We start from the raw sequence: 20,272 nt of genomic DNA on the forward strand, positions 1-20,272 counted from the left end.
AAAGTTTTATGTAACAGTACTTGCACTTCCTGAGTGTGATGCTTCCGATATTTTCCATTCTATTCCTTCACGGTGTTGGTGCCTACTAAATTGATTTCACAACCCTCTAATGAATGACGATCTGCAGTTTGAAAAATAGATTTAGAGGAATTCAAGAAAACTCATCCCACAGAGGAGCTGCACTAAGGTGTAAGGGTTAAGGGCAACAAGGCATTGAAGTCATGGAGTCCAGGCTTAGGACACAGGGCTGGCATCTCCTGGGACTCAGGAGAGCGTGGTATATGGGAAGTTAGCTGAGGTGTGGGAACCCCACATCTTCTTTCTGGTAGCTGGAAGACCTTCAGCAAGCCATTCCCATGTCCCTAGGCCTAGCTGGATTAAGGCTCTCTGTAAACGAAATTCCAGTTCTGGCAAGATATGGTCTACGAATCCAGATAACAACTAAACGGGTTCTGTGAAGGGCAATGAAGCCCCACAGGCTTACTAATGGCCAAGGACGTATAGTTTGGAAGGAACCTCGAAGAGACACCTGAAAGCACGCAGTGGACCCCACAGCGCAACCCCTTGATCCTCCTCACACCTGCAGGGGCAAGACACGCATTTCCCCAGCAGCTGGGAGTGGCGAAGGCCAACGGCTCACAGCCGTATCCTCCCTGGGAACCCGCCCTTGAAGAAGCAAGCTGCCTTGCTCAAGGTAATGCCACCCTCCCAGGAGCAGCCCAGGCCAATGCCCACTTGGTGCACGTCCCCATTGTCCCAATTCTGAAGGGCCAGCCCAGCTCCAGCCATGGGATTGGCTTTGGTCTCTATTACAACTACTGCACCACAGTTCAGCTCCTCGCTTTCCCTGCTTCCCTCAATCCCTTATGGGTGCTGTTCTCCCCAGCTACTCCCCCATACAGCACCTGTGTGCAAAACTTCATCTTTCAAGGCAAAGCAGCAATGACACCGGCCAAAGTCACAGGGGGAGAACTAAGTGAGAATGGTGACTTTAGGACATTTTTCAAGACTATTTTTGAGAGTATTTTTTCAGAACTAATATTTACTGAGCAATCACATATTCTTAGCATGCCCCATCTCATTCAATCCACATGGCACCCTAGGCTATGTGTCGTTACCTTCCTGTCACAGATAAGGAAATCAAAGATTAAAGAGGTTAAGAAAGGTGCCCAAGACCTTTCATGTGATCATTGGAGGAGCTGAGGTCTGAACCCATGCCCTTGACCTCATCTCACTCCACTGCAGCTCTGTGATCACACTTACCACCCTGGATTACAAGGATTCACTCATATGTTTGTCTCTTTCTTGGCTCTTTCCCTCCTCAAGGGCAGGGGCCTCGTTTGTGAATCCCAAGCTCTTAGTGCAATGCCAAGAACACAGTAGGACCCGGGTGGTAGTCATGATAGTATTTGGTGGTAGTATTCAGCAGTAATGGAGGTATTATTCAGTAGTAATGGTGGCAGTATTCAGAGGTAATGGTGGCAGTTTTCAGAAGTGATGGTGGCAGTATTCAGAAGTAATGGTGGTAGTATTCAGTAGTAATGGTGGTAGTATTCAGTAGTAACGGTGGTAGTATTCAGTAGTAACAGTGGTAGTATTCAGTAGTAATGGTGGTAGTATTCAGTAGTAATGGTGGTAGTATTCAGTGTTTCATGTGCAATAAGCCCTGCGCTATGGCCTTAGGCCTGCGCTGTGCCCCTTATACAGCATCTCAGTTGGCCCCGCCACTTCTCTGTGAGGTAGGTCCTCTTATTAGTAAGCAGTGAGCACTCACTTGGGATCTGCCATAGATTCAAGCATGGTTCAGGAGATGCACTCTATAACTGGAGCATGTTTCAGAGAGCTAAGCAGTCATGAGGGCAGCACTGAAACTGGTCTGGTAGTTCCCCAAAATGCCGCGCATCATTTGCAGCTTCTCCCCTCTGGAGGAAGAGTCCATTCCCGCCTCTATTTCCTCCTTTATTTCTGGAAAGGACTCAGGATTTGCTTTCGCTAATGGAATATGCAGAAGTGGCACTGTGCAAGTTCGAAGTCTAGCCTTCAAGAGGCCCTGCAGTGTCTGCTTTGTGCACTGGGAACACACCCACCACTGTGTGCCCAAGCTCACACTAGCCTGCTGGAAGATGAGGGACCACCTGGAGAAAGGCCCCAGTCGTCCCAGCTGAGGCCGCAGACATGTGAGCCTGGCCCAGAACAGCCAACCCCCGCCTAGACCAGAAGGATCCCCCAGCTGAGCCCAGCCCAAATCACTGACTCACGGCACCAACAAGAGCTAAAGAAAATGAAGGTACTTTCAGCCACCAAGGTTTGAGGCGGTTTGTTATACAAAAATAGATAATTGGTTTGTTAAGTGTCCAGTCAAACATCCGAAAGTAGAACCAGCAAAGGATTCTTCTATCGGAGAGATGACAAACGAGCAAAAGAAAAGAACTAACTGGGTAATCCTGACCCAGACTCAAAGAGAAGTGTTTACGAGGTCCACTAGCAAACAGAAGAGGCAAGAATTCTGACTGGTTGGAAAACTGGAAATTCTGACAAGAACCACATTGTTCTAACGCCTAAAAGCAAGAAGAGGGCTTCTTTATTTCACTCTTGGGAACAAAAACAGACTGCTCTCCCCCAGACATACTCTCATGTGCTTGATAAGATAAAGAGGTCTAGAGTTTCACATCTCAGTTGTGCTCAAGTCAAGTGAAAGATAAAATTGGATACACAACCCCAAAGAAAGTAAAAGGAACCCATGGCTTTGGAGACCAGAACAGGTTTTGCTGTGTTCATCAATGCCTGTTTTTTTTTCCCTCCCGGACAGGGAGCTGGTCAGCAAGTCCCAGGACCCCCTGCAGTAGCCATGGCCCTGTGTCTGCGCTCTGGCCAACAGAATGAGCAGCAGTGACCTATGTCCCTTCCAGATGGAAGTGGTTGTGAAATGACTGTGCTTTCTCATGTTCCCTCTCCCCATCCACCAGCCAACAGAGAGGGACCTGGAGCCCTGAATGACTGCGTGGAAGACTCCTGACCAGAATCCTGCAGGGGCCTGTGCCGTGAGCGAGAAATAAATCCCTTTCTGTCAAGCCACAGAGACTTCAAGCCTTATCTACCTCAGCAGCCTTCATAGATTCTTACTAATACCTTAACTAATAAAGAATTTTTTAAATGCAAGCCCTAAAAATAGTTTGTAAGCTCAAATTTTCCGGGTATTAACAGAGCTAAATTATTGGGTGGAAAAATTGTCAGAATGCCCTGGCTTCCTTGTTCCACAGTTTGCAACCGATGGGCAACACTGAAATGGGAAGCAGATGCCCCTCAAGAAGGCAAATGGCACCATTCCTCCATGGGTGACTCCAGAAGGTGCTTGTCTCCCATACGGATTTCACTTCTGTGTGCAAAACCGAAAAAGTCCCAACTCACATTTCTCAGATCCAGCCTCAGTGATTCAAAACTCTGTGCTTTTCAAATGTTTTTATTAAAGTGTCATATACATAAGAGAAAAGTGGACACAAGTATATAGCTCAATGAGCTCTCACAATCTGAACACACCTAGTAACCAGCACCCAAATCAAGAAACAGAACATTGCCAGAACCCCACGAGCCCCACTTAGTCCCCACCAGTCCCCCAGAGGGTAATCACTGTCCTAACCGCTATCTCTTGTGGTTACTTTCACCTGTTCCTGAGCTTCAAGTGCATGGAATCATACAGAATGTGCTCTTTTGTGTCTGGCATTTTAGCTCACATTATGTTTGCGAGCATCATCTATGCTGCGTATAGCTGTAGTTGGCTCGTTCTCATTGCTGCATGGTATTCCACGGTGGACCCACCACTCCCTGCTGGTGGGCTTTTAGGTAGCTTCCAGTTTATATCATGTTAAATGAAATTCTCTTCTCTCCAGTGCACCAGGGTCCGTGACGAACAAAGGCAGGGACTTCAGTGGAAAAACTGTTTATCTTCACAGAGAAACATGGACAGAGCCTCAAGCTCTGTCCAAAGTTAAGATCGTGGCATTCACATACTTCTGAAAGTCACTTCCCAACAGGATCTGATGATGGCAAAATTTTTTGTTCAAACAAAAATGATCAGAGCTTATAAACTGAAGTGATGTACTCTTCATAAAAATCACAGATCAAGGATAGCAAAACTAGCACCAAAACCTAATCAAATAACTCCCTATTTTGACTCATTTCCCCTCCATACCATTTATTCATTTAATAAGGATTTAAGAACACATACAATATGCCAGGTATGGAGCTAGGTTCTCCAGAAACAATAAGAAATGACAGAGATGTGGTCCCCACTCTCATGAAACCGACACTCTGGTGGGCAAGACAGATACTAAACACTCAAATGAATATACAATTATAAAATGTAAAAATGACAAGGGGTTATGAGATTGTACAAGGAGGAACCTGATTTGGAAGATGAGGGAAGGCTTCTCGGAACAAGCAACATTTGATCTAAGTTCTGAAGGATGAGTAGGAGGTGAGCAGGGGAAGAGGAGAAGGAAGAGCCATTCATGCTGAAGATAGAGCATGTGCAAAAACCCTGGGGTCAGCAGGGGTGTGTCACGATTGAGGAAGACCAGTTGGATCTTCAGCTGGAGAGTGAAAAGTGAGGGGAAGGACAGTGCAAGGAGAAGCTCTTGAGGGCCCAGATCAGGCAAAGACTTATAACTCATGTTAAGGATTCTGGACTTAATCCTGGGAAGAAGAGAAAGCCAGCCACCAAAAGATGGATATCTAACTGAAATAGAAAGAGGTCCCTTACCGCTCTATATGCCAATCCTGCTTCTGTAAGTGCACTATTTGGCCCAGATAAAATTATCAATACCCCCAACCATACATTTTGCCACAAACAAAAGAATCCAGGTAACTCTCAAAATTCTCTTTTGCAGCATTGCGTAAACTCTCAAGAATAATCCCCACCTTTAGGGAGTAAAGGAAGATCTTCAGTACAGGGCTATCCCATGAAAATCACCATCCCTACCATCACAATAAGACAGGGGACAGTCCTGCAGACCTCACCCTCCACCTGCACCCACATTAGCTGCCAGCTTCTTCTTCAACCCAAAACAACATGTCAACATTCCATCCAAAGGGTGAAGGGAACCCAAAATGTAAAAGATGAGATGGTCAGAAATCTATTTAAAGTTGAAATGCCATCAACACGTTTTCAAAACGAGGCAGCAGATGGGGCAAGCACAGATTTCAATTCAGCTCTCTGAGGTTTCCTACAAATTAAAACATCAAAAGCCAGGAAACAGTTGCACAGAAAGCACTGCACTCATCCAAGCTCAATTCACCTCTCTGACCCCAGCTAAGCATCTCTCACTCAGAGCCTCTGTAAGTTGCGCCTAATGCTACTGACCACAGTATGTCAGCACATTCATTCTTGCATCATCTCCTTCATTCAGAAGCATTCATCTTGGCTCCCCACCAAGATTATAAACTCAGGAAGCACAAGACAGTGCCCAATCCTAGGGATAACAGAAACAGCTGCTGTTTATCAAGGGCTCAGGGTATGTCAGGTACTAAGGAAGCACTTGACATGTACCCTACAAACTAAGTCCTGTTATTATTTCCTTTGACCTGTGAAGAAACAAAAGCTCAGAGTTTAAGTAACACGTTCAAGGTCCCATAACAAGAAGCCAAGATTTAAGCCGACGTCTTGCTGTCCGCAAAGCATAAACTCCACCACATTGCAGCATGTGCTCGACAAACACGTGCTGGATAAGTGACAGCAGCTGAGAGGGAGAAAAGGAGTGGGAGGATTCCTTTCAGAGGAAAAATAATTTCTCTGGCCCTCTGTGCCTAAGGATGCAGGGAGGAGAGATATCCCTATTGTTAGAATCATAAAAATAACCCAGTAACCACCTCCCAAAATAGAAAAATCAACAGTATGACTGACACAAAAATCCGAATGTCTCTTCAGGATGCGAAAAACAGCAACAGCCCCTAGACACTCTGGGAACACGCCCCCACAGCTTCTAAAGGGTCACTGCAGCTCCCCTCACCTGACCTCCAACCCTGCGAGCCTGGAATTTCAGGATCTGCGTCATGGCAATTATTGTTTCAATATGCTGCTCTTTTTCAAACATTTGGCCATTTCATTCACCCCCACACATCCCACTTTAAAACAATGACAACAACCACTTCCTAGCCAGTACACTGCCTTCACGAGGTCCAAACCCTCTGGTGTGACGTTCGTCTCCCGCCAGCTCCTCCCTCACACACCCTCCTTTCTGTTCCCTGCATGTGCCCTGTTCCCCCCTCCATGTCTCAATTAGTGCTGTCCTTTGCCTGAAACGCCCTCCTTGGCCCCCACTCTCTTGTCAATCTGGAAACTCCTACTCCTGCTCTAAGATTGTTCCCAAATGTCACCTCCTCTGTGGAATCTTCTCCACCCCTCCCAGGAGTAAGGATGTCATCCAAAGTGTTTTTACACCCGGGTGTAGCACTTTTTATTTACGTATCAGAACTAATCAGCCATGTGCTGTTCTCCCCTCAAAAGACCAGGAAGATCTTCAAGGTCAAGGATGGTGTCATATTTCTCTCCAAAGCCTGTATTGCAACCTTACATTATACGATACCTTTCTTCTAAGTTATTCATCCGTTGCTGTTCTCCTTCTCCTAGAATGTAAATTCCGTTCTGTCTTGTTCATGGTTCCAATTCTAGTGCCTAGAACAGTACCTGATACATGGTAAGGTACTCAATAAATATTTATGAATGAATGGACAGATGGACAGATGGCTAGACAGATGGGGGAATGGATGCATGGATGGATGGATGGATGCAAAAATGGCTGGGTGGATAGATGAATGAATTGGTGAGTGAGTAGATGGATGAATGGATAGATGGATGGGTGGATAAGGGCAGAATCATGTTTCACCAGGCCAAGGTCATGGAAGCACGGAGAGACAGAGGCTAAGATCTGAAATCAGGTCTGTTTGATTTTTTGAGCCTCCGCTCCCAAACAGTTGTTCTACTGCCTATCTAGAAACCCAAAGTCTGGGCACTGGGCAGTGGCCATGTGAAAGAAGAAAGAGTCTAGAACTCCCCCAGGAACATAGTTACTGTTGAGCTAAGTTCATTTCTATCCACTTAGCAAATGCCAAGGCTCAACAGGAGGGTATCGGAGCCCTCCTTACTGGGTTGAGTGTCCCTTCTGACTCAGCAGAGCGACTTTCTGCATGTGGACTGAGAGAAAAGGAGACACAGACAAGCAGGACAAAGGACAATTAAAAAGCAACAATAACAACAGTAATAGAAAAGTAATAGAAACAGTGATAAAAAGTCTGACACCCCTGAATAAAAACTACCCTCTCTTTCAGACCCTGCCAGAGCCTGCAGATGCTGTGCCTTTCAATCCTCTGCAACATCCAGCTCTTCCCAACACCAAACGTTTCCAGGACAGACACTGAACTCTCCCGCCCTATTCACAAGGACCAACAGCCAGTACAAAATCAAGCCCAGAAGCAGAACAGGACCGGGCTCAAAATTAGGTAAAAGTGGAGAAAAAAAAAACATTTACAGGTAGAAACTAACATATCTTTACGTTCTCATAATTCCTTGTAGTTCCCTTATAATAAAAAAATAAAGAACATTTACTGAGTGCCCAGATTTGTGTTGGAGAGGTGTTACAGACACATTAGGACCAAACAGAGACTTTCTCCTTGATGAAATCGGAAAGATGAGACGAGAATTGACAAAAGATCTTTCTCTACGTGTGAGTCAATGCTGTTTATTACGAAACTACTTAAAAATTATCTTCCAAACAAGAGAAAACACTGCCTATGCCACAGGAATGAACAGCGGTAGACTATCAGACATGGACCCAAGGAGAGGAGGGTATCAGGAGGCCATGCAAGCAACCTGTGCCCCCGAAAACTGGCCTTCAGCTCACAAATGCCTCTCACTGAAATCTGCTCTCTCTCTTCGTTTATTCTCAATCTAAGGGCTCAGACTTGCTCCTCCACCTCTGAAACGCTCTGATTTGTCTGCGCTGGAACCGCCACCTCAAACTGCAACCCCTGAATGAAAAGAAAGTCGGCTCATTATCTGAGTTATTAGTTAAGAGGAGATGAAATTCTCTGTCTGCCAAACTGACAGAGAAGCCATCTTAAAGTAACTGTCTAATTCTACTAAATAGTCATCTACTTGCAACCACAGCACAAATAAAGATTCAGGGCTTCTCTATAGAACGTCACAGAAATGAGGCCTCCTGCAAATCTTTACTAAAGATATGAGCAGTTTCACAAGACAGATTTTTTTAGCTCCGGCTCCTTGACTCTTCAGACTTCCTCCAGTTAGCTCAGAGAATGGGAAGTTTGTTTTTTGTTTTTAATTCTCAGACCGAAGAATTCCCTAACTACGCCCCCAACTGTTACACAGACTAGCATCCCATCATACATTCTCAGAGCATCCTGTACATTTCCTTCAAAGTTCTTAACAAAAGTGAAATTAGACATTGGTGCAACAATTTGTAGGATGTCTTATCTCCCCCATTATACTATAAGCTCCATGACAATAAGAATCTTCTCAATCTCATTCACCATTGTGTTCCCACCACCTAAACTTGTTCCTGGGGCTGGCCCCACGCCCAGTAGTTAAGTTTTCATGCTCCGATTCGGCGGCCCTGGGTTTCACCGGTTCGGATCCTGGGCACAGACATGGCATGGCACGGCACATCAGGCCATGCTGAGGTGGCGTCCCACATAGCATAACCAGAGGCACTCACAACTAGAATTTACAAGTATGTACTGGGGGGCTTTGGGAAGAAGAAGAAGAAAAAAAGGAAAAAAAGGAAGATTGGTAACAGATGTTAGCTCAGGTGCCAATGTTTAAAAATAATAAACAAGTAAATAAATAAAATAGTTCCTGACACATTGAACTTAAGGGGTGAATACTTTTTGGAAGTATGAATGGATGAACGAATGGATGGATAAATGCAAGGATGGATGGATGGACAAGTAGATGTATGTGGTAAATCTACAACTTTCCTACCAGATTTTCCAGCAGCCATCATACCTCAAATGCCATATGTAACCTCTGTGGATTTTGTATACTCTATACAAAGACCAAGAGTCAACCTTTGGAATATCACACAATTTCAATGGAGAGATTGGATGAGAGAGGTCAAAGAATCCATCATATTAGACCAAATGCCAAAAATGACAAGGGACCAAGCTTTTGAATGCATCAGCCAGAGATGATGAGCTTTTCAGCCGATCCTCCCACCCACTCGAGAATTAACTGGACTGCAGAGTCAAAAACACCAGAGCACGGATTTTAAATTGTACTTAGTAATTTCACTACCTGCAGCTGAAAAGCATCAAAAGGAGATGCATATTCTCAAAATTGTGACACAATGACCTATTCACATATGTGTGTGTGTGTGTGTGTGTGTGTAGAGAGAGAAACAGACAGAAAGAGACAGAGACAGAGGAAAGAGAGAGAGACCCCAACAGAAAGAATGTGTAGAAATTACTTTCAAACCTTCGGTTTATCTTTTGACCAGTTACCTTCTCTGTATCTTTTTCTTTACTGATCCATATACACCATGGAGACGCTGTATCTGGTCCTGGGCAGTACCTGGAGTATCCACTAGTACTCAGAAAGAATATCTTTTTTAAATTAGTTTCTAAGAACCCGTATATCATATCAACTAGATTTTCAAAGGTCACATTTTCCATATTTACTTAGAAAGGCATTCTGTTGCCCAGTGACAAAGCTTCACATTTCCCCGAGTGCTCCACAGCTCAAAGTGAAGTTGATGTTGCCTTGCTAACAAATCAACCCTCCTTTTTGAGACCCAACGTTAAGCCACCTAAAGATTTTTATTTCAATTGAGACTTTGGGCCTGAAATCCCACTTCAGGTGGAAAAAATTAAAAAGCCAACCCATCAAACACAGAGTCAAAAAGCTTCTGCCTTTATCCCCACAGACGCCCCCAGGAGACACCCAGAATCAGCCAAAAGGCGAGCAGAGTTTTGCTCACAGGCCTCTGGGATCTGCTTCTGGGAGCAGAGGAAAGTGCAACAAGAGAAGGTCCAATAAATGCAGGCTGACTTGGCGACTGCACACACACACACACGCACACACGCACACACACGCACACGCGCACACACACACACCGCACACGCGCGCGCACACAGACACGCACACGCACACACACGCACGCGCGCACACACACACACACACACAAGGTCCTCTTTATGATTGTACTGAGAAAGTTCAACCTGAAGTGCAAAATATCATACTATAAGTTTGGAGAGAAACCTATGCCAAAAATAAAATTCACCTCGATTCATCTTTGATTGCTGTTTTCAAAAAGTGCATATTTAACCTACATGTGTCAACCGTAGACTAAAATAAACTAGTATTCTATAGAGTTGATGTTGAGGAAAACAGCAATGGTTGGATTCATGCAATACTTTGGGGCTTTTCAAGAATAATCTCTATTAGAAAGTTAAAAAACATGTTTTCTAATCTACACAGGAAAGGGTTTACTCATTAAAACCATGAATGCTAGGTCTTCATAGTCAGAAAATTAGTGCACTGGAGTTTTTCTGGAGAATTCATGGCAAGTTTAGATCTTTCTCACAAGGAAAGGCGTGCGAAAACAAGCCTGGCTGTCTGGGCCCAGACACTGAGCTGGTGTGACCCAAAGTCTATGAAGAAATATACCTAAGAAGAAAATCCACCTGAATACATGAAAGAGACAGAGTCATTTAATGAGTTTCAGAATTAACTTTGTTCCACAGTTTCCTACAGCTAATCAAGTAATAATGATCGTCTCACTTAGACTCACTGACACTTAGTGTGGCTATTTCTCTAGCACCACCTCATTACTCCTCACCATAACCCTGTGAGGTAAGTACTATTAGCCCCATTTTACAGATGAGGAAACTGAGGCCATGACAAGTGGATGACTTGCCCAAGGTCACATAGCAAGTAAGTGGCAGAGCAGAGATTCAAGCTCAGTTCTATCTGACTCCAACCCTATGCTATGAATTCTGAATCTCTATACTTTACTGCCTCCCTATTTCTACTGAAGTGACTTCCTTTAAAAAAAAAAAATAGTTTTTCTCTCTGCCAAACTGCAAAAGCTTCTTGGGGTAAGAGTCTTATTCCACCCAAAGGCTTGTCTTAATTACACTGAAAGCACAAATGCAGATTCTGGGCTCCTGGAAAGAATGCTCGGAGACAAGTCTGCCTTGCTTATCTGAAGGGCCCCACTCCTAATCCCGAATTTAGGCAGGTGCATAATAGGGATTCCCAGCCCCAGTCCGCTGTCACAAGAAACATTCTTAAACTACCTCACAGAGAGTAGAGAGAGTGGAAACAAAAAGGGAGAAATTATGTGGCAGTCAGTCTGGAGTTTGTCCTCTAGCAGTACAAAAGCAAGAAAATCCATTCTTAAGCTCCCCTGAGCACACAGAAATCCAGAAATTCCCATGCTGTATGAACTTTCCATCCTTCCTCTCTCTGCCCATCCCAGCATCTCCAGTTTCTACGGCAGCACAACGGAGCACGGAGGCTCAGTGGTCTCCTTGCCCTACATCACCCGACACACCTCCTACCCAGGAATGGTAGAGACTATCTGCTCTCTCCCCTTCTACTTTTGAGATGCAACACCCACTGCCCTGGCTTTTAGCTGGGAACATGGCCACCTGAAATTAGCATTACATGTCCCACACCCTCCTTATGCGATTAAGTTCTAGCTAAGAGCATACAATTACAAGTAGCTCGTGGCAACTTCCATAAGTGACAGGGAGCACCTGTCCTTTGTCTTTCTTTACCCTCTCCTCCTTCCTACTGGCTGAAATAAGGATGTGATGGGGGCTGGCTCAGTGGCATAGTGATTAAGTTCATATGCTCCGCTTCGGCGGCCTGGGGTTCACAGGCTCGGATCCCGGGCACGGAGCTACGCACCACTTATTGGGCCATGCTGTGGCAGGCGTCCCACATATAAAATAGAGGAAGATGGGCACAGATGTTAGCTCAGGGCCAATCCTCCTCAGCAAAAAGAGGAGGATTGGTGGCAGATGTTAGCTCAGGACTAATCTTCCTCACCAAAAAAAAAAAAAAAACGGATGTGATGACTAGAGAGGGTAACATCTTTCTTGGACTGTGAGATAGCTGCTATTCCTGGGATGGTGGAGCAGAAAACTGAAAGGAACATAGGGCCCCGGGTTCTGGACTTCTGACTTGGATGCGAGAATAAAACCTTATGTATCTTCTATACAATGTTGATCCCATTTTAATTAGATTCAATTTAACAGAAAATACGTGGTGCCAAAAATACTCGGATAAGGAACCCCTCTATGGTTCCAAAATGAGTCCCAGGTAACTCGGAGCATGTCTAAGGATAACCTTCTCCCCTTCCTGGATGTCCCCATCCTAAGCATCACAATTTCAGGGGCTGCCAATCTGCCCCGTCCCCTCTTGCTCCTTCCCACTCCAGCCCAAATGGAATACACTGCCAAAGCAGTGACACAGGACGACCAGATGTTCACAGCTGGATTTTGACTCTCACCTGGCAGCTGGTTCCATGGCATAGCAACCCTGCAGAGCCAGTGTGCTCTCACACCAGCTGCCCCAGCAATGGGGATAATCGTAAGAGCTAATATTTTCTGAGTGCTTACTATGTGCTAAGCTCTGGTCCAAGCATCTTGTATACTGCAACAACTTTGAGCTGCTCAGCAACTTTTCAAGGTAGGTACTGTTATTGGACCCATTTTACAGATGAGGAACCTGAGGTACAGAGAGGCTCAGTAACACGGCTGGGAAGTCTCGGAGCCAGGATTCAAACCCAGTGACTTGCCTGATAGCCTGTGCACATGCTCACTACCCCATACTGCCTCCCAGGGAGAGGAGCAAAAGAGAGGCGATTAAAAAAAAATAGGCCTCCTACCTTTTAAGTGGCCATATTTCCTTAGAAACTTTAATTCCGCTTTACTCTCACTACTCCAGAAAATTCCTATCATTTTCTGGGCTTTGAAAAAAAAGATTTCCTGCGTTCAGACGTGTCAACATCTGCACATCCTGGAGTGGCTTTCCCAACCAGTAATAACTGCAGAGCAGGTGGGATAGAAGAGTAGTAGTAAAAATGTGCGAAAATCACCCCGACCTCAGCGTGAGACCAAGACAAACCCCGATTCATGGAAGTGAAAGGTCACCTCAAAGATCTTCTATGCATCTGGCACCAAGACACCATTGGCATTCTGCTTGAAGGGTCACACAAAGTTCTAGAAAACAAGCCAACTGTTTGCACCTGGACCTCAGTTGCTGCCACTTAAAGGATCTGAGAAGTCCTCCAGGCAGTGCGTGAACTTGGGGCTCTAAGTCTTGGTAAGAAAGGCAAGGCGGGTCCACGAGGCTCCCTAGCTGAGCCGCCCCTGTCCCAGATCCCAGGGGAAAGGCCGTGTGAGTCTCAGAAGACAGCCTTCTGTACCACCGACAATGCCACCCCCCTCACCGGGGCGCACCTTACTTCTCCCTGGAGGGTGGAGGTGCGACAACAAAACTGTCAGTCAGTGCTGGGCCACATCTCAGACTCTAAGGCTCAAACGCTCTTTTCTCCTCCTCTAACCCCTGCTCACCAGGATGGTCAATTTGCCCCTAAGACACTCCAGAAATGTGACATTTCTCACCAAACTCAACCACGCCTGGCCTAAAACTGGGGAACAAAAGAAACTTTCCAGACCAGAAGTTGCAAACTCAAATGCCTACAGGGGCCAGGGATGGGTGAAGCAGGCCTGGCTGGGATGGACTGAGACAAAATGGCGAATGGACGCCCTGCCTGTGAAAACAGCTGACCTCGACTCCAAATGATTGTTCTAACAAGAAAGTGGGACCAAGACTCGGCAAACTTGAAGCTGGAAATTCAGACAAGGATGTGAAATCTCTCAGTTCTAAAATGCTGATGTCAAATTCAAGAACTGTTTCACACCCTTTGGGCTAAACAAGACTACAGGTGATCTGGCCTGGAGAGCAAATTTGGAACCAGAGAGAGCAAGGCCACCTGACACGTGATTGAAAGACACCATGAGGCTGGGCATCCCTGGCTAAGATCAAGGATCTCAAACCAGATGCAAGGACCCAGGTGACCAGTCACATGGAGTCCTTCCTGTATCTAGCCAGAAGATAGAAAGGGCAATTTAAACCAGGATCTGAGAATCACCCCATCTGGAGCCACCTCTGTCAGAGAAGGAGGAGGCCTGGGGACAACCACAGACACCTTTCCAGGGGACGCACCATCTGCAGAGGCAGTAGCCACCTGCAGAGACCTCTGTGAGGCAGGAGAAGAGGCAGAAGCTCATTCTGTGAGATGAGGAAGGGAAATGAGTAAGAATTAGAGAGGAAGGGTCCTCCCAGAAACGGCCCCTGGAGACACTTCCACCAGGAGCAGGACTGGCCAGGCACCAGGGGTTCAGGAGACCAGTGTTGACTCTGCTGGTGCTGGGAAGGGAGAAACGGTGGATGCACTCCTTTGGCATGGAGGGCCTCTCAGCGCCACCGGCCTTTCCTGGATGGAGCATCACTGCCCGGTACACATACACCCCTTAAAAGGACCCTTTTGTGGTGATGAATTCCTAGCTAAGGAGGTCACTCAGACAAACGTGATTCCTTCACTCTCTGCCTAACTCAGTCACTTCTAGAAAGTCTTTTTCACCATCTCTTCCCACAAACGGCATCTCCAGAGCCCCACAGCCTACCTTGGCACTGGAATCCTTGCTTCCCGAAGCCCCTGCAAAGACAGAAGGAGGCATGTCAGGCAGCCCGAGGGGACCAGCCACCAGCTACTTCCCCCAGAGAGTCACCCGCCTTCCCCCTGCCCTGCTACCCCAGGTGCAACCTCGCAGCCACAGGCGGGTGCCCGAGTCTTCCGCCTTTGGGGGGAGGGGAGTAGGTGGGAGCTCGGCGGTAACCCCCACCTCCCCTCAGAAGGCAGAAGAGAGGAGGCCGCTGCGATCACCAGGCGGCGGGATCGGGGGAGCATTTCCGCGGTGGGGGCGGAGGGCAAGCGGGAGATCTGCCCACAGAGATGCCCGAGTACCCTCGGATAAAAAGGAAGAAATAACGATGCATCCAGAGAATGAGAGAGACCCTAGGACGGTGGTGCTCCCTAGGGGACTGGGAAGGGCGAGAGGACTCCCCATGCCTAGAGGGACAGCGGAGAGAAAGGGGCCCGCAGTGACGTGAGGCGGGAGGACTAAGGAGTGGAAAGGAGAACCCAGGCCCTCAGGGAGGCGCAAGAAGAGAGAACACAGGGCGCTGCCCCCAGAGACACAGAGCAGGAAAGGATGCCCCATGCCCGCAGGGAGATAAAGAGAGGACACCCAGGGCGCTGCCCCCGGAAAGGAGGGGAGACGGTGAGGGCGCCTCGAGCCCGGAAGGAGGCGGAGAGATAGGGAACCCCGGGCGAGAGGGCACTCGGGGCGCTGCCCTCCCGGGGAGGGAGAGACCCCCCGCGCTCTGAGGCCGGTGGAGAAAAGGCGCCAGCGACGCGGCCCCTCGGCGCTCCGGAGGCGCCCCGCTCCGGCCGTCCGGGGCCAGGGGGAGAGGGAACCCGCAGGACTGTCCACCAAGGAGTCCGGGGCAGGAGGGTCCGGAGCCGGGAGCTCGGGGACGCGGGGCCGGCGGGGCTTCTTCTCCCTCGGAGACGCGGAGGGCGCGGAGAAGGGGTCCCCGCGCGCGGCGCTGCCCTCGGGGACCCCAGGAAGGTGCCCTGCGCCGGCGCGCTCTCACCAGATGAAGTCGGTGCAGTGGCTGCAGAAGGTGGGCTGCTTGAAGAAGCGGGCGGTGAATTTGTGGTTCTTCACCTCGTGCACGTTCTTCTGCCGGAGGGCGCCTTTGCGGGCGAAGCGCACCGTGCTCTCCTCGCCCTCGCTCGGCGCCGGCCCCGCAGCCGGGTCAGCCATCTTGCGCGCGGGGAGCGGGAGCCCGAGAGGTGCCGGCCCCGGGGCCGTGGGACCGCGGGCTGCGGGCCCGGGAGGCGCGGGAGGAGGCGGCCGCTGCTGCCGGCCGGGGCCGCGGGCGCTTCCCCTGCGCCGGCTCTGGCGGCCGCGGCGCGCGGAGCTGGAGCTGTCACTCGCCCAGCTGCCGCCGCTCGTCCAGCTGCGCTTGGCACCGCTGGCCCCAGCTGCGGGGGAGGGAGGCGGAGCCCCGGGCAGACCCCGCCTTCCTCATTTGCATCGCGCCCCAGGCCCCGCCCAGCGCCGCCAGCTGCTTTACATATTGGCACCCGGAGGCTGCCGGTCTCCCAGCGAAGGGTGCTCAGCCGCAGCGCTGCGGCGCGGGGACCGCAGCGTGCGATCGTCAGACCTGAGCCTCGCCCCCTACCCGGTCCTCAGCCTGGGGTTGCATTAAGAAGATGAGCAGTTTGGGTGCGTCCCGGGGTAACCGAGAGCGCAAGGACCGATGAGGGTAGGGTCGGGGGTGGAAAGGGGAGGAGAAACAGGTACCACTCTGGCTTCTGCAAACTGGTACCCATCCACCCCCCATCCATCCCATTGGTCATTCTGCACGCGGCTCCTGGAGGGATGGGCTCCCGCTGTCACTCACTCGGAAAGGACTGTGGCTCCACACACTTACACACACATACGCACACACGTACTGCAGAGGTAGGGGAGGAGCAATCTTTATTTTATATATATATCTAACTCCACCACAGAGTTCTTGGCTTTGTTTGCCCGACCAGTTAGAAGAGAACTCCCTACCTTCTGTCCATCCCCTCCATAAAGAGACTCAGTTTCCTCAACTGTAAAATGGGGCTAATAAGGGAAGTGGGAGAGAACTTTAATAGGTCAGCATTTCCTCAGCTTTCATTCCTTCCCGACCCATCTTCACAAATTCTCATCATATTTGTGCACCATCTGAAAAAAAGTCTATCTGGTTTCTGAGTTTGAATAGCAAGAGGTATCTATACAAATCTCTCCAGATGCTGTCACTTGCCCAAAACATTTGTGTCTGAGGTCTTCTTTTGTTTCTTAAGAAGGGAGATTAACAAATGATAGAGAGATGTTAAAGACACGCTAACATCCAACTGGGACTCCCTCCTGGATGGAATCTGAAGGATGGAAAGGTAACCAAAAGAGTAGTAGTTGTTAGATGAGTAATGCAGTGGATTTAGGGCCCTGTCCGTGCACTGCATCTGAACATCCCCCCACAGGGCCTCACACTCTGGGAACACAGCACTGCATTAGACTACAAACTCTGTCACTAGACCTAGGCTCTGAGGGCGCTGCTTGCTGCGGTGCCATCGGGCACCAGGCTCAGTGCCTGAACCCTCCTAGGAGCTCAATAAATACTAGTTAAATGAGTGAATGATTGTGTGAACAAATGAGTGAAAGAAAATGTAAAGGACAGCGCCCTTTACCCCCACCCGTGTGCAGCTGGTGTTCAATGACAACCTGCAATTTGTCAGGTGCTTGCACTGTCTTGTTTAGTCCTCCCAACAGCCCTGTGTAGTCCGGCAGCTTTCATTATGGACAAGGACCGTGACACTGAGAGTGATGAAGATACGCCTCCAAAGTCTCACTGTTGAGTGGTGGCTACAAAGGAGACTCATGTGAAGGGGGTGAAAGAGGGCAGGACGGAGTTGATCCAGCTACACCGAGCTTCTGCCTAATGAAGCTCGGGTCCCACTGTGACAATTTTGCCTGGAAGCTGCTGAGTAGTAAGTCGTTATTAGGTGACATGTGGAGAGCAATGGCTGTCATAATGGGATGTCCCTTCCCTACATAGTAATTCAAAGGTAACAAAGGAAAAAACAGCATTCACTTTTAAGGTTGACATGTTTGGGAAAGCAGATGCTTGTCTATTATTAGTCCCCTATAAGGCCCCATCACCTCCCAGGGAGGCTTGAGAAAACATCCCAGGAGATCTTGCTGCTGAAGTAGATTTCCTTTGAACCGATGAGCTGGAAGCTTGCAGCCCACATCCTGCCTTTTGAACAAAGTGCTCTGGAGGGCTTTGGTCTGTAACAACAAACAGTACCTCATGGGGCCCGGGCCTGAGAATGCAAGGGCTGGTGGATCCTGAAGAACCACTCAATTCCTGGAGGGGCTGCACCATCTGAGGATAGGGGAACACAGTTCCCTTTGGACCCAGATCCCTATAGGATGAGGGTCTCAAACTAGTGGCCCTTGGATGTATCTTTTTAGTCAGCCAACATTTTTTTTTTCTGTTTGGGTTCACACTTGGTAGAATTTCACCTAAATATCCAGATTCTGACTTCTCTAGGAAAAAAGATATGGCTACATGGAGCCTGAACTCCTCCTCTCACTCATTCATTTGTTCATTCATTTGGCAATGAATTTATTGAGTTCTTGCTAAGTGCTGTTCCACACGTTAAGTAAAACAGTCCGAAGTACGTGCCTTCATGGAGCTTCACAGTCTAATGGGGAAGATGGACAATAATCTCACAAACTAACAAATCTATACGAGGCGGTGTGGAGATTCATGCTGTAAAGAAAAATAAAGCATAGTAAAGGAGTAAAGAGTGACAGTGACCATGGAAGTTCTTTAGGATAAGGGGATATCTGAGCAAAGACCTGAAAGAAGTGAGCCATGGGGCTATCTGAGGGTAGAATGTTCCAGACAGAGAAAACGGCAGATGCCAAGAGCTGGGGGAGGAGTGTATTTGGCATGTTGGAGAAGCAGCAGGAGGCCTCTGTGACTGGAGTGGAGAGAGAGGCGAAGGCAAGTACCAGAGAGATCAGTCAGGTCGTAGGGTCTTGCAGACATGGCAAGGAGTTTGGATTTCACTCCAGTGAACAGGAAGCCATTGGAGGGTTGAGGGCAGAGGAGCGGCCTGATACGACTTCTGTGGTGTTTTTAAAAGATTATGCTGGCTACTACGTGGAGAATAGATTGAAGGGGAGAAAGGATAGAAACAGGTTGCACAGTTGAGGTCATTTGCTTAGAGGAGGCAAGCGATGAAAACAATATGGCATGATGTCACATGGAGCTAGAGAGTGGCAGCTGCCTACAGATTGGGCGTAGGCCCTCTAGGGTGCCAGATCCCCCCAGATGGTCCACCCGACTTATAAAGGAACGGATGCTGGCCACTTGAAATATTTCAGAGGCAATGAGGAGGCAAGTTGCTCTGGCTTAGAATGGAGTCCAAGGTCTCTTAAATCCAAACTTGCTGTATATGTTAGATTCCTGTGGCCGCCATGACAAACAAGGTGGCTAAAAATAACAAAATTTATTCCCTCACAATTCTGGAGGCAAGAAGGCTGAAATCAAGATATCTGCAGGACCCTGCTCCCTCTGGGGACTTTAGAGCAGGAGCCCTCCTTGCCTCCTCCGAGTTCTGGTGGCTGATGCATTCCTTGGCTTCCTTGGCTTGTGGCCACATCACTCCCGTCTCTGCCTCCATCTTCACATCACTTTCAATCTTCTCTTCTTCTTTCTGTCTAAACTCCTCTGTGTATCTCTTAAAAGGACATTCGTCATTAGATTTAGGGTTCACCCAGATAATCTGGGATAATCGCTTCATCTCAAGATCCTTAACTTAATTACATCTGCAACAACCCTTTTTCCGAATAGAGTAACATTCACAGGTTCCAGGAATTGGGACAGGGACATTCTTTGGGGGGCAACCATTCAACTCACTACATTGCATAACCCTGGACTAGTCATTCCTCCCTCTGTCTCACTTTCCTCCCTGTAAAAGAGGGGCAGAGATGTAGTAGATTGCCTTCCAGATCTTTCCTTCTAAGGCTGTGCTCTCCAGTAGAGTAGTCACCAGCCACATGTGGCTATTGAGCACCAGGGATGCAGCTAGTCTGAATTGAGATGTGATTATAAATGTAAAATGCACGCCGAAAGATCAAGTACTTAGTATAAAAAGGAGGCAAAACATCTCATAAATATTTTTTATCTTCTTTGTACATTGAAATTATAATATTTTGGATTTGTTGGGCTAAATCAAATTTCTCTCTAAAATTAATGTCACCTGTTTCTTTTTACTTTTTTAATGCGGCTACTAGAAAATGTAAAATCATGTGTGTGGTTCACATTATATTTCTTTGGACAGCTCTGTTCTAAGGAGTAGATTGAAGATAATATTAAATAAATTAATTTAAAAACTAGTTAATCTAAATAAAAGGTCCTCTCTATTCTATGCGGCATCAGCAGTGGTGGCTTGTCTAGCGGCTGAAGGATCCACTGTCAAGATGCTCACTCACAAGGCTGATAAGTTAGTGCTGGCTGTCAGTTGAGAGCTCACCCAGGGCTTCGAGCCAGGGTCATGGTCCCGTTTATGTG

The 20,272-nt window shown here is 47.9% G+C and overlaps 1 protein-coding gene across 2 annotated transcripts in view; it reads right to left on the minus strand.

Annotated features, from left to right (window-relative positions):
* Positions 1 to 16,159, minus strand: part of PRKCB (protein kinase C beta) — a 304,393-nt gene extending 288,234 nt beyond the window's left edge. The window contains exons 1-2 of one of the 2 annotated variants that reach the window (XM_070568297.1): positions 15,746 to 16,159; positions 14,713 to 14,744 (exon numbers count right to left, since the gene is read on the minus strand). In XM_070568297.1, the coding sequence (XP_070424398.1) occupies positions 14,713 to 14,744; positions 15,746 to 15,918 (205 nt within the window). In that variant the 5' untranslated portion in view covers positions 15,919 to 16,159. The remainder of the gene's footprint in view (positions 1 to 14,712; positions 14,745 to 15,745) is intronic. The other variant, XM_070568296.1, reaches the window with a different exon arrangement.
* Between the last annotated feature and the right edge of the window lie 4,113 nt (positions 16,160 to 20,272).

Source organism: Equus przewalskii, chromosome 12 (assembly GCF_037783145.1).
Source record: "Equus przewalskii isolate Varuska chromosome 12, EquPr2, whole genome shotgun sequence".
NCBI lineage: Eukaryota > Metazoa > Chordata > Mammalia > Perissodactyla > Equidae > Equus > Equus przewalskii.